We start from the raw sequence: 14,211 nt of genomic DNA, 5'->3' as shown, positions 1-14,211 counted from the left end.
AGCACATTTTACAGCTCACAGAACATTTAGAGCATATTAAATACATATCTTTCCCCCGTAATGTGCCTAGTTGAAATTTTTGCCTCCAAAGCTGAGCTTTCAAGCGATGAAAGGCTGGCACTTGGTGCTCCCTCACGTCAGTCAGATGGACCGAGCTGTTTTGCTCCGGATCTGAGAAAAATCATCTCGGTAAATGTTACAGTGAGTCAAGGATTCTACCACATTTTAGACGCTTGGATGGGCAAAGGATAGTAAGTCTTACTGCGCCCCCTGGAGGTGAGCACGATTTCTGCACATACGCACAGACCCTAAAGCAAAGCAGTGGAGTCCAGAAAGCGTCTTTAATCTTTACTGATCACATAACATGTATAAATTTCACACCAATGCTAGAGAGAATATAAAAATGGGTCTGGTGTGGCTTCTGCAGTCACAAAGCTTACAGCCCGTTGAACAACTCAGATCCGGTGAGCCACCACCGGCAGGGAAGAGGGCAAAGCCCCAGCACCCTGAGTACCAAAAGCACATGCCAGGTCCTACCCAGGTGTTCGCATCCTGGCACTAGCAGCCAGGTCAGGAAGACCAAACACACACGTAATACCTCCACCTCACAGGAACACTGGGGCTTGGGGTATAAGCACAGGCATATCTGACATCAGGGAGGGAAAAGCAACCACACATACCAACCTACAGGCCAAGGGTAGGACTGCCATCCTCAGGCGCCCACTTCCATGACCTAACCCATCCTCCCACCACAGCTCATTGGTCCCTACTATCCATTCTGCATTCTGAACTACTCAGAGTCCCACTTATACAAAATGCATTTTCTAAACAACCGTAATCACTAAACCTGGGAGACATCTTATCAAAGCCTCTGCTTGGGTTCCAGCTCAATATTCACCTCTGGCTTATAAAAACCTGGATTTTCATGAGCTCTCAGTGGGAAGATCAGGAGACACTGACCCTCGCATGCATCGTCAGTACTGACACATCTCAACTGCAGCTGCTGTCTTTGCCCAAGGCCAGCCTTGGGTGTTTTGGGGAACAAAACTGTAGGGTAGGGGCACTCCCTGAAGCTTCCTCCAAGCCAAGGAATCTCAAGCTAGCATCATCACCTCCAGCCCACATGTCTCCTGGGACAGACCACACAGCAGCATCCCACACGCAGCCCTAATGGCAGGCTTCCTGTCATCCCAGGCTTCCTGTCATCCCAGGCAGGCCAACTGCGACCTCTTCTGGTCGTGAAGTGTCACATCAGTCCTAGCACACTATTTCACCACACCCAGAGCAAAGGTGCCAACTCACGCTCTTTTAAAAATCATCACGGACCATGGTGACACTTGCCCGTATCTTAGCACTCTGAAGGCAGAGGCAGGCAGGTCTTTATGAGTTCCTGGACAGTTTTGTCTACATAATGAGTAACAAGGCAGCCAGGGCTACCCAGTGAGACACTGTGCTAAAAGAAAAAAAAATTTGGGGTGAGCAAAATGGTTCATCAAGTAAAGGCACTTGCCACGGAGCCCAATCCCCAGAAGTGTCATTGTGGAAGGAGAATTAGCTCTGTGAAGTTGTCCTCTGACCTCCACACGTGTACCATAGCAAGCCTGTGTCCCCACACAAACACACGAAAATAGTTAAGTAAATAATTGTTAAAAAAAATAAAGTCATCATGGTCAACCATGAAGTGCTTCCTTTACAAGCAGACAGTTGGAACTCAATTCCCAGAACCCATGTGAAAAGGCACAGTCACACGACCCAGGAGTCCAGCTTTGCGGAAAGGGAGGCAGGCAGATCCTTGAGACACACCAGCTAGCCAACCTAGTCTATCCCAAAAAGAACAACTAAGGAACAATGTCCAAGGCTGCCCTCTGTCTTCCACCTACACACACACACACACACACACACACACACACACACACACACACACACACAATCATCATGGGTAGGAATACAGCCCAGTGGTAGAGTGTGTCTACCTTTATGCACAAGATCCTGAACTCAAGCCCCCAGCAAAACAAAACCAAACAGCAGCAAGGATACTTAGAGTATCTGTTCAGGAAACTGAAGTCTCTTGTCAGTAATGACCCAGGGTAGGCAAGCTGTTCGGTTCTGTCAATGGGACCTACATGTAAAGACCAACTCCACTGGACTCTGGTCCACCTCTTCCAATCAGTGCACCCATGAGGAGACACACCTGATCTCTCCATGAGGCAGCGTCATAGGTTCAAGACTGGATAGCCATGGCAACCCCTCCCACCTTCTTGCTTGCCTGTGTTCCCCACATCTGCCAAGCTGTGCTCCCCTCTCTCCTGTAGCCTAGAGAAAGGACTGTAGTGCCCACTCTAGAACCACTACCTAAATTCCCACCAGGAGCCAGGACCACACTTGACACTGTGGACACAGCTCAGGTAGGTATTTGTGCTATTAGAGAACCTCAGGCCTTTCCACAGGCATAAAGCATCAAGAGAGCCAGCCTACTACAAAACAAACCCCTCCACCCTGTGAGCATTGCCCCACCCTTAGTCCTGAGGGGCTGGAGAAGGAACGAGGGCTACATCCAGACTCATCTAAAAGGCATGGACCTCAACATTCAAACACTGGACAGTGCACAGGGACGTGTGGGAAGAGGGAAGGTTAAGCGTAAACACAGCTTGTCGAGGGTCCCAACAGGAAGAACATGACCCATTTGGCTCAATGTAGTTCTTGCTCCTGGCACACTGCCCAACCAAAGATCACAGAGTAGATAAACACTGTTCATCAGTTCCATTCTGAGCTGGGTCTTGACTGTTCACTAGAAACTGGCCAAGCAAGAAGCAAAAGAGAAGGGACCTAGAGAAGACAAAAGAGGGAAAGAATTCCAGCAATCAGGTGAGCTCAAAGACAAGGGTTGTCCTGTGTACTCCAGAGCCAGTCAGACACTACCAAGAGCCTGGGCCGAGAACTGAAACCCTCAGAGAGTCCCCATGCCCTGCTGGCCTCTGTGCAGCAGGCTCTCAGGACTCAGTCAGTCTAGGAACATCATGAGCTATCCCAGACCACTGAATGCCCCTCACATAGATTACACAGCCCAACACCGCAGAAGCATCAAAGCCTGGCTCAAAGATTTGAACAGAACACATCAGCCTTTCTAGGGCCAAACAGGAGTTTGTGCACAGTCTGCAAATGTCTAGCTAGAACCACCACCCACAGACATAGCTCACTTCTATGCATTGGGGTCCTCCCCTCTTCCCTTGAGAAAATGCCTCCTGGTACTGGTAGGTTGGGGCTCAAAACATAATCTACAGATAAAGGGCTCAGATGAGTAGTTTTGAGAATGCTGAGGACAGAGTGGACCAAGGCCAACCTGAGCTCCTACAGGGTCCAGCTCTGTAATAGGTGTTTTGGTTTCTGTGAGAGGGATCTGTAGTTGGGTGTTACACAGGTATACATGCATGTTCAGGTGCTCATGTGTTATGTTGGCATGCATGTGAACGTCAGAGGACAACTTTAACGTTTTCCTTTTTATTTATTTATTTTTTTCTGTTTCACAATTTCTATTTCACATGCATTGACGTTTTGCTTGCATATACTGTTTGTCTGTATGGAGGTGTCCGATCCCCTACAACTGGAGCTACAGACAGCTGTGATCCACTATGTGGCTGCTGGGAATTGAACCTCGGTCCTCTGGAAGGGCGGCCAGTGCTTTTAGCTGCTGATCTGCTCACCATTCCAGCCCCCGACTGCTGTTCTTCAGGCACTATGCTGGGTAGTTTTATGTCAACTTGACACAAGCTAGAGTCATCTAAAGGAGGGAACCTCAACTGAGAAAATGCCTCCATAAGATCCAGCTGCAAGCAAGCCTATAGGGCATTTTCTTCATTAGTGATTGATATGGGAGGGCCCCGCCCATTAAGGGTAGGCCATCCTTGAGCTGTGGTTCTGGGTTCTATAAGAAAGCAGGCTGAGCAAGTCATGTGAGGCAAGCCAGTAAGCAGCACCCTCCACGGCCTCTGCATCGGCTCCTGCCTCCAATTTCCGGCCTTGTTTGGGTTGCTGCCCAGACTTCCTTAGATGATGGACTATGATGTGCAAATGGAAGCCAAATAATGCTTTCCTCCCCAATGTGCTTTTGGTATTCCATCAAAGCAATAGTAACCCTAACTAGGACAGGCACCAGCCTTGTTTTTTTAAAACTGTCTCTCGCCAGTCTGTATCTCACTACATAAGCTAAGTTACCTGACCAGAGAGCCCAAAAGACCCACCTCTTTCCACCTAGACTAGGTTTACAATTAGAGACCCATGTATCTGCGGGGAGGGGTTGAGACAGGGTTTCTCTGTGTAACAAGCTCTGGCTGTTCTGGACTTGCTTTGTAGACCAAGCTGGCCTCAAGCTGGGAGCACTTCAGGAGATGTGGTCTTACGACTGCCCCTTACTACAGCTTACTTGTTGCACACATCTCGGGCTCCCTTATTCTGCTGACTGTAAGTGGCAGTTACAGGCTGCCGTTAAATGTATTGCATGGTGGCACATAGAAAGCAGAGGCAGGCAGATCTCTTTGCCTTTGAGGCCAGTCTGGTCTACATATCGAGTTCGAGGCCAGTCAGGGCTAGCCACACACAGTGAGAGCCTGTCTTTAAAAAACAAACAGACATGCAGAAAACACACTGCATCCCCCTGAAAACAGATGTCCAATTTCTCTAACTTCACAGGCAATAGAACATCTATATCTTCTCTCTCTCTCTCTCTCTCTCTCTCTCTCTCTCTCTCTCTCTCTCTGGGCCATAAGCTTTGGGGGAATAGATGTCTCAGGCTCTGGCAAGGGAATATGTAGGTAGCAACATGCTTACAGCAGTGTAGTTCATGGGATGTGCTACTAAAGGTAACAAAATGTCCAACCGCAGGAAAAGAAATGAACTACAGCATACTTGAGCTAAAATAATGTATGCATGCTGAACAGTACTAGTGTAACCTTTAATCCCCAAAGAGGCAGGAGGATCTCTCTAAGTTCGAGACCAACCTGATCTACAGAGCAAGTTCCAGGACAGCCAAAGCAGCACAGAGAAACACTGTCTTGAAATTAAAACATATGAGTATTACTATCAAGAGAAGTAAAATGTTTACCATCCAGTCATACTATAATTTATTTAACGTTGTAGTGCTATGGCAAGGCAGCGTTGGGAAAGAAAGGAATGGAGCAGGAAAGACCAAAGATCTGAGGCTGAGCATAGAGGACTCTCTCTCCAGTGTACCAAACAAAACTATAGAAGTTTCCAAAGGGAGTGTGTAGTCTGTGTCCACCCACTGCCTGCCTGACTCCAATCAGTAAAGCATCCCAGTAGCTTATGCCTAAGAGCCACTGGGAGTTGCTATCCTTCATCTTACCTTGAAGGTTTTGTCCATGGAAGCAGAGAGAAGCATGTGGCTCTTACTAAAGACCGGACACCACTGAATGCTGTTGACCGGGCCCCTGTGGCCTCGAAGATGGAAAAGCACTTTCTTGGGGACCGTAGTCTCTCTGTACTGACTGTTCAAATATGGCTGGATGAACTCGGACACTGTGGGAGCCACGCAGAGTGGGGCCGGGGCACACCCTGCAGGGGACCCCGGGGGCTCGACATCTCTGCCCCCAGTTGCTTCTGGATTCAGCACTTGCAGCTGCCTTAGTCTCTTGGGGATGTAGGGCAGCACGCAGGCCTCACCTCTCTTCCTCTGAGAGGAGCTGGCATTTCCAGCGGTGCTTTCCAGCTTGCTGTGAGTGTGAGAAGGTGTGAAGGCATCCCAGGCAGGTTTTAGTGGCTTAAAGCAGGCAGCTGCTAGGGGCACATGGCCAACTGGGGCTCGGTTCATCCACAAAGAAGGACCAGGAGGCTCACTGGTGGGGAAGGTGCTATCAGGTTCCTTTGAGGGCCACTGTAGCCTCTGGCTGGGACATGACCCCGGGTCACTTCTCCAGAGCCGAGCCAGGGGCAGACGCTGCTTCCCTGGGTCTTCATAAGGAGAGTTCCCTGTGTGCTGTGCCCCCTCTTTGGTCACACCTGTGCTAGATGCAAACTCCACCTCAGGTCTGCTGATACCAGAGACGTCGCTCATCTGACCAGCAGCGTCCCCACTTCTGGCAGGGTCAGCTTCCGACTCGGGGTCAGAATCATCATACGCCACCAGCGAGGTCATACGGTCACACGAAGGTGGCTCCCTAGAACTAAACAAGATCAAGAGTCAGCAACCGTGAAGATGTGGGTGATCCTGCACTTTAGAGCAGGATGTCCCCTTGAAAGTTAAAGCCATCAAACTCCACAAGCACAAACACATAAAGAACAAAAATGGAGTCCAGATATTTCAACATAAAGAAGCTATGTTTGGCGCAGGAGAGGTAGCTCAGTGATTGACAGTATATACGGCTCCTCCAGAGGATCCAAAGTCAGTCCCCTGGCCTACCTCAGGCAACTCACAACCACAGGTAGCCCTAGCTCCTGAGGATCCGACACCCTGTTCTGACCTCCATGATGACCCCCACCCACACGTACATGCCCGCACACCAACAGCATATGCATACGCACACTTAAAAATAGAAAACATACCTTTTAAAAAGGGAAAACTATAAAGTATATGATGTCTGGGCCAGCAAGAAGCCTCGGTGGATTAAAGGTGCTTGTCGTCAAGCCGAAGCTTGGTCCCTGGAACCTACATGGTGGAAAGAGAAAATGAGCTCATGAAAATTGTCCCCCAACCTCAACATGTGTGCCTTGACATGCATGCTGTCACCCAGCCATATATACAAAAAAAGTTAAAAAAAAAAAAACAGAAATCATTTTTGGAGAGATATGTATGTTAACCCTAATTTAAATATTGCATAAACATATATAGAGACATTATATATAAAAATCCAAGTAATAGTAAAAAAAATGGATTTTCTATTAAGTAGACATAATTATTTATAGCGTGTGTGTGTGTGTGTGTGTGTGTGTGTGTGTGTGTGCACGTTGAGGCAGGGTTTCCCTGGATAGCCCTGCCTGTCCTAGAACTTGCTCTGTAGACCAGGCTGACCTCAAACTCACCAAGATCCATCTGCCTCTACCTCTTCTGTGCTTGGAGTAAAGACACAGGCTGCCATTGGCTGAACATATAAATTTTTAAATGGAAAGCTATGTGGGGCTGGGACTAAAACTCACTAACAGAACTCTTGCTAACATATGCAAGGTTCCAGGTTTTCCCCTCAGCATTGCAAAGCAGAGGAGAAGGAAGAGGAAGAGGAAGAGGAGGAGGAGGAAGAGGAGGAGGAAGAAGAAGAAGAGGAGGAGGAGGAGGAGGAGGAGGAGGAGGAGGAGGAGGAGGAGGAGGAGGAGGAGGTAGAAAATAAGCAAGAGGACAACGATGTGCCTATGTATAGCAGCACCCACCTTTGAGGCTAGCACTCGTGAAGCCGAGGCAGGAGGATTATGATTTTAAGGCCACCCTGGGATACATAGCAAGACCCTGTTTTTAAAAACAACTTCAGCCTGGTGGTGGTGGTGCACACCTGTAACCTCAGGACTCAGCAGGCAGAGGCAAGTGGACATCTGAGTTGGAGGCCAGCCTGATCTGCAGATTGAGTTCAAAGACAGCCAGGACTACACAGAGAAACTGTCTCAAAAAACAACCAAAACAAAAACAAATAAACCAAAAAGCCCAAAGACCTACCTGGCATGCATAAAGCCCAGGATCAGGTCCTAAGGCGCCCCGGATAGGCATCTGGTCTACCCAACTGTGGTAAGAGCAATTCTAATCATGGCATCCAAATTTGTTTCTTTCACCCCAAATGCATATGTTCACACAGTACTGAATCTCCTTTTAAACGTTCTTCCTGAGGGGTTGGGGATTTAGCTCAGTGGTAGAGCGCTTGCCTAGCAAGCGCAAGGCCCTGGGTTCGGTCCCCAGCTCTGAAAAAAAAAAGAAAAAAAAAGAAAAGTTCTTCCTGGAACTCTGAGCATTCACAGATTTCTATCAGCTAGTTCTCAGTAAGAAGTGCTTTGGTCTAGAGCTCAGTATTCTGTGCACAGTTAAGTACAGACAGGAAGAAAATACGGGTGCTAAGCATAGCACAGCCAGCAGAGGGCAGAGTGGGACACAGTGCAAGCCTGGGCCATGGACCAGCTAAGCTGGGCTTCTTTTTTTATACTTGTGGGTTTGCTGTGTGAGTGTATGTCTGTGGGGATGTGCAAACCTGTGCACACACAAGGAGGCCAGAAGATGGAATCCTGTGCTGTTTCAGTTTCCTTCTCTTCCAGGAGTGGTCTCCATCTGTGAACTCGTACGGGCTGGGTTACAAGCAAGTGTGTAATGGTGTGTTACATGGGTGCTGGGATCCAAACTTTGGTCTTCATGATTTCAAAGCAAGTGCCTTTAAAGATGAGCCTCTCTAGCCCTATTCTTTCATGACGAGAGCTCACTATGTAAGCTGGTCTTAGTCCAGTCTTCCTGCCTCAGCCTTCTGAGAGCTGGGACTGCAAGTGTATATCACAATGTCAGGTCACACACTGGGCTTCAACATCCCACTCAAAGCCTTCCACACCTGTCCCCTAATGGCACCATTCACCTAAGAACCCCACTGCCATACAAGTCTGCTCGTCATCCAAGGCCTGCAGATATCATTCCCACCGGCAGCTGAATCCAGGCACGTAATGATGCCCACATTTTGAGTCATCTTCTAAAAAGGACTTCTAAAACCAGCTGTGCACTCTCCAACCAAACTAAGATCCCACTGGAGACCGATTACACACAGATAGAACCATGCTCTGCAAATAATATGACCTCTATATATTCAGCAGGGATCGGAGGCCAATCTCTTGGTTCCTGGAGTGGAACCCATCAGATTCCCACCACCATGTTATACAGAGCTCAGTCACAGCCTGGATTTTCAGCTACCTGGTTATCTGCAGGGTCGACTCACAAAAGAGGCCTCTATCAGATCTGAAGACAGTGTGGCCCGTCAGCTCCACAGGAGATAGAAAGTGAATGACAGCAAGACTGGACGCCTGATGCACTGCACCGCATGTAGATTTCATCCACTCACTCAACATCTGCCACCATAGGCAAAAACAGTAAATGAAGCCCTTCACTCAGCACACTCACAAGCTATAGGAAGACAAACACATTCCCCGCTCTACTTGTGAACCTATCTAGAAAGACTATCTTTTTTTTTTCTTTCTTTTTCTTTTTCTTTTTTTCGGAGCTGGGGACCGAACCCAGGGCCTTGCGCTTGCTAGGCAAGCGCTCTACCACTGAGTTAAATCCCCGACCCGAAAGACTATCTTTTTTTATGGAGCTGAGAGAGACTATACCAGTGTGGCACTCTGGAAAGGTTGAAGGAACCAAGCTGATCACAATACTGAGACTAAAACAGAACCAACGCCAATTAAGATGAGTCAAGGGTGATTCAAGAAAACACACATGAGGGGAGAAGGCTGAGGGAGATGCACACAGTTTAGGAGATGGGTTGCCATTTTGTACTCAAGTCCAGAAACTGCCATGGGAAAAGGGGGTGTGGTGAGACCAAGAGGAAGAGGCTAACGGAGAAAAGAGTACTGAGTACTTAAGAATACTAAAAAAGCTAAAGGGAGCAAAGTTACGTGGGGCAGGGTGTCCTGTGTTTTTGTTCACTGTCCGAGAACCCTCAACCTAGATTATTTGTAGACTGCAAGCCGATGGGACAGGGAGTTGAGGAAGTTAAGAAAGACAAAATTTTTCCCGTTCAACAAAAGGGTCCTAGTTTTCTACTCTATGTTAGGCACTATGATGGATCTGATGTGAGCAGAAATTAAAACACGGATCTTGCCCCAGAGGCCACGGATACACGGTGGGGAAAGGGGAAAAAAAAAAAAAAGAAAAAAAAAAAACAAACACAGGTTTTGAAGGATGAAGTTAGCCAAGCTGTCAACACTAATGGGTAAAGAGTTCAGAGCACAGCACTCTAGGGATGAACGGGAAGAAAAGGAAGGCGAGCAGCGAACTGAGCCCGGCGCTAAGAGGCGGGAAGCACGCGGCCGCCAGGTCCCGGCCCCCTCCCGCCCGGGCCCGCCGCTCACCACTCACACGGAAGCGCTTGGTACACCCCTACACCGGTCCGGCCAGCACTCGGGCCGCCCAGTGGCGTTCCACCACGACGCCGGGAACCTCAGCCAATCAGAGATGAGCTCTGCCCTGCCTCTGGCTGGACAACCAATGGCGGTATTCCGGGACCGGAAGTTGTTCCAGCCGGCTGGGGTTTCCACAGACGCCCAGGAGGTACCGGTGGCTGAACCAGCGGTGCTGACTGGTGGAGCCGAACAGGGGCTGCCGGTAAGTGAGGAGAGGGTGGTTACTGCCAAGGGAGGGGTGCCGAGGTGGCGCCGGAACCTTGGCCTGACGTCCCGGCGCCGAGCCATGAGGGTCCAGCTCGGAACCGGACTCAATGTTCTCTGAGCACTAGCACCACGAGGGACCCGGAGGCTGCGGCGGTGCCGCCCACCCTGTCTGTCATCGTTTCCCACCACCTGGGCCCTGTAGGATCGCCAGCAGTCCCCTACACAAACTGTAAAGTTCTTGGTGCCCATTTCATAGGTGAGGAATCCGAGAGAGAAGCAGGGAAGGATCACTACTTGTGCACGGTTTCATAGCAAGCTTATGTCCAACATTAAAAGCCGATGCTCTCTGACCTCAGAGTTCCCATCTTTCCGCTGCAGTGCACCACTTCAGAGGGGGAACGCCTCAGGGAATGTACATGGTGATATGCCCGCCCTATTTGTCACACAATACACTACTCACAATTGCAATGATGCTGTAGGGGCGGGAAAAGAAGAGGGTGGGGAGGTCATATGACGGTCAAGCTGAAGAAAGGGACAGCTGATGCAATGGCATGTAGCTCAGGGCTCTTGAGAGTTTGATTGGCCTCAGTCTCTTCCCACAGCTCACCCAGCTAGCTACTAGCTGGACTTGCTCTTGAAGGAAACTGGTCAGGTGGCTAAAATGTTTCTGAGAACCTGATTGATTTCTAGGAAACCCCTCAGTAAGTGAAACTGAAAGGGTGTGGCAAAGCAGGAAAGAAAAACAATAGACTTAAAAAAAAAACTGAAATGGGGAGAGTATTAAAGACCTCCACCCTGGCTGGGCATTCTCATCTGCTCAACTGCCCAGTGTGATCGGGGCCCTTGGACTACACAGCCAGAGTACGTATTGCCTTCTTGGCTAGGTTCGCAGCTTGTTTACTGTTGTTCTAGTGGTTATAGGAAAGTGTTGAAGACTTGAGAAGAGCGTGTGTCAGGATTAGGATGTTAGGCATTTATTTCATCTATTTGACTCAAGTTGTGCCCTGGTTTTGAGCAGTAGATGTAGCCAGTGCCCAGCAGCCTGTGCCCATTCAGAGCTTGCCCTGCAACATCTTCAAACCTCCGGCTGACTTGGCCTCCTTAAGTGGTCAGTACCTGAATACGTTTGCATTCTTATCGGGACATGTGTCTTTGTAAATTAGCATCTTTCTCTTTGAAGGTAGTGTTCGTGGGGTTGAGCTTGTAGTTCCATTATTAAAAGGCTTACTTGGCATGTTCCAGGCTCTGGGTTCAATCCCCAATGCCTTTGGCTGGGAAAATAGCCTTTCATTAACTAGACCATCATCTATCCCTAAGTTTAGGAGTGTAAAGAACCGCTTGCTCTAAAGGGGTTTTGTCTTCTGCGATCATGTCAATCTGAAACTGTTGTTATCTACTCTTTGAGACCACAGTCCCGAGGTATCTAGAAAGTTTCCTAGACCACCCTCTTTCCAACCTGCCCCTAAAATCTTGCTGTCTTCCTCCCTCAGGCTGGAGCGTCTGTGGGTCTTACCTGTGATGGTTTCCTCGTGGTGAAAATCCTTTTCTTTCCTATCTGCTCACACTGTAATGTGCCCCTTTCTTTATGAGCCTACCATGTTATCTAGAACAATGCCATCTTTCCAAATGAGCCACAGGTTAGAGGGCCTGCAGAGGGGAATTATGGGTGGAGGAGCCTTTGTGGGCTTCTCCTCAGAGACCTGCTGTGCTTGCTCTGCAGTACGAAGGGTTTTTGGCAGATTGACGTTTTACAATCCCAGTACTTTTGTTACAGGGGATAATAGATGACTTCCTGGTTATTACCTCTTTCTTTCTTCCATTTTGTATTAGTAGTTGGGTAAATAAATAGCATTTCCTTAATAAAGAGACGACTTCTCACCCGAGGTTGATGTTGCCCTTAACCCTTTGGCATCTTGGAGTCCTGCATAAAGATGGTAAACATCCAGTGACTGTGCAAATGTCGCTGTACTTCAAGAACTCCCAGCTAAACACCTCTGCAGTTAAGCTTAATTCTCAAGGTTAGCAAACAAAAACAGAGGAGGATGGGGAGAGCTCGTCACACAGGACAGAGGTAAGTGTGTGACTGCATGAAGGAAGGAAGGTGGGAGCTCTGTTTTCTTTGCTCCAACCATTCCTAGAATATTCACTCAAGAAATTGCCTCTCACTCTCTTGGTCTCCCTCCCTCTCTCCCTCATGCACACACACACACACACACACACACACACACACACACACACACACACACACACACACCTGACTAAACAGTGACCGTGCGTGAGGAAAACAGATCTCACCTGTTATGTCCTCTCTCTGATTTGGTTTGTACGCCGCTTCCAAGTCAGGGTTATAATACGAGATAGGTGCTCCCCTCCAACGCGGATCCTAAACGCACATCCGGTTCCCTAGCTGACGATGTCCTCTCCCATTCCTGATGCAGTGGAAAGAGACTAGCTGTCCCAGGCTCACTCACTCATCCCCTGGCACTCAGTTTCTAGGAGTTGAGTGCAGTTCTGGCCACAGCTGATTGCAGTCTTTGCAGAGCCCCACATTTGTGAAGGAGCAGGGTAAATAAAGGCAAGTCCAGGGGTAACCAGAAAAGGGGAGATGTTACAATGGGCAAAGAAGCCCAATAAGAGGTCTAAGACCTAGAGGAAACTCAAGGTGCTCACCAAACTTCCCTTTGTGGGAATCGGGTAAGATGGTTCTCAATGGCTGCTGTCCTGACGTCCTAGTTTGGGTATTGTGAGTTCATTGACTTGTATGAATGTGGTAGTGTTGGACAAACTTAACCAATGGATAAATACAAACAAGTGGCATCTCCACTGTGCATCTCAGAGGCAGGTAGGTGGGGGACAGTGGCTGGGAACCACCTGAGCTTTTGTCCTCCAGTGGAAACCTTCCATCCTGCAGGACATTGTCAGGGAGGTAACACAACAGTATGTTCTGTGAAGGCAGTAAATGTCCTGTCCTGCAGGGGGGGCTCATTAAACTCAGAAAGTAAACAACTTACTAGCTTCAGAAAATCCCTGAAACTAACCAGATTCCCTAGGTTCCTCCCTCCCCTCAAGCATACATGAGCAATAAGGACTGATGAGAGAGACTCTCAGAGGAACCCAGCTGCCCAGAAGAGGCTCAGACCACCTTAGCTGCCTTCGGGCTGTGTGGTACCGTCCAGGTGACTAGCTCTCATAAGCCATCACCCATGCTAGAGTGGGCTTTGGTGATACAGCTGCTTTTGAGTCATCTAAATGACTCATTGGTTCAAAGTGGAGTAGAGGGCCAGAGGGACACAGCACTCACTGGCTCACCGCTTTGGACTTCGGTGGACTTCGGCTTAATTGGATCTGTTCTCAGAAGCGAGGAGATAGCTGTTCATGTCTCCTCAAGAATACTGTCACGTAGCACATTCCACGTAGTCACATACTTCTATATCCATGACCTAGACAGGACAGATCTGTCACAAGATTCTGGTGAGGCTCAGGTGACTTGATGCATGGAGGAACTTAGACCAAGGTACCAGGTCAGGGTGCTCAGTTACTGGTCCAGCACAGGCTGCGGCTCCTCCTCTAACACCAGTCAGGTAAAGCTGAGTTAGTGGATCCCTAGAGTCCTCACTCCCTAACAAGACTGAGGCTTACAGTTCGTAGTGTGTTCCTGCATCAGTTTAATCTCATTTATTTCTATAACAGCCCATAAGGTAAGTTTAAAAGTTCCAAGTTACCTCTTTATAGATAAGAAAGTGCCTGGCCCAAGAGGACTCCAGATGGCCCAGTCCCCAGCCTTTCCAGTGTCAATAGAGATAGCGTCTGATAGAAAGAAGATGCAGGCACCCCTTCTAGCCTCAGTAAGGCAGCACGTGGGATAGCCAGGCTCATGCGGGATAGCCAGGCTCATGTGGGATGGCCAGGCTCACC

At 48.8% G+C, this 14,211-nt stretch overlaps 2 protein-coding genes across 16 annotated transcripts in view; one reads left to right on the top strand and one right to left on the bottom strand.

Annotated features, from left to right (window-relative positions):
- Wdr25 (WD repeat domain 25) overlaps positions 1–10,089 on the bottom strand; it is a 132,966-nt gene extending 122,877 nt beyond the window's left edge. For 2 of the 7 annotated variants that reach the window (XR_015621956.1, XM_087553523.1), the window contains exons 1-4: positions 10,046–10,089; positions 7,655–7,893; positions 6,556–6,658; positions 5,360–6,176 (exon numbers count right to left, since the gene is read on the bottom strand). Coding sequence is in view for 5 of the 7 variants with exons in the window: in XM_087553523.1 (XP_087409649.1) it covers positions 5,360–6,148 (789 nt within the window). In the remaining 2 variants the exon portion in view is untranslated. 7 annotated transcript variants of the gene reach the window in all.
- Positions 10,090–10,224: 135 nt separating this feature from the next.
- The window catches only part of Wars1 (tryptophanyl-tRNA synthetase 1), a 31,021-nt gene continuing 27,034 nt past the window's right edge, over positions 10,225–14,211 (top strand). For 3 of the 9 annotated variants that reach the window (XM_087553511.1, XM_087553517.1, XM_087553519.1), the window contains exon 1: positions 10,225–10,291. The gene's annotated coding sequence lies outside the window, so the exon portion shown is untranslated. 9 annotated transcript variants of the gene reach the window in all.

The sequence above is a fragment of the Rattus norvegicus genome, chromosome 6 (genome assembly GCF_021556685.1).
Source record: "Rattus norvegicus strain SHRSP/BbbUtx chromosome 6, alternate assembly SHRSP_T2T, whole genome shotgun sequence".
NCBI classification, from domain to species: Eukaryota; Metazoa; Chordata; class Mammalia; order Rodentia; family Muridae; genus Rattus; species Rattus norvegicus.
This window is presented reverse-complemented; position numbering and strand designations above follow the sequence as displayed.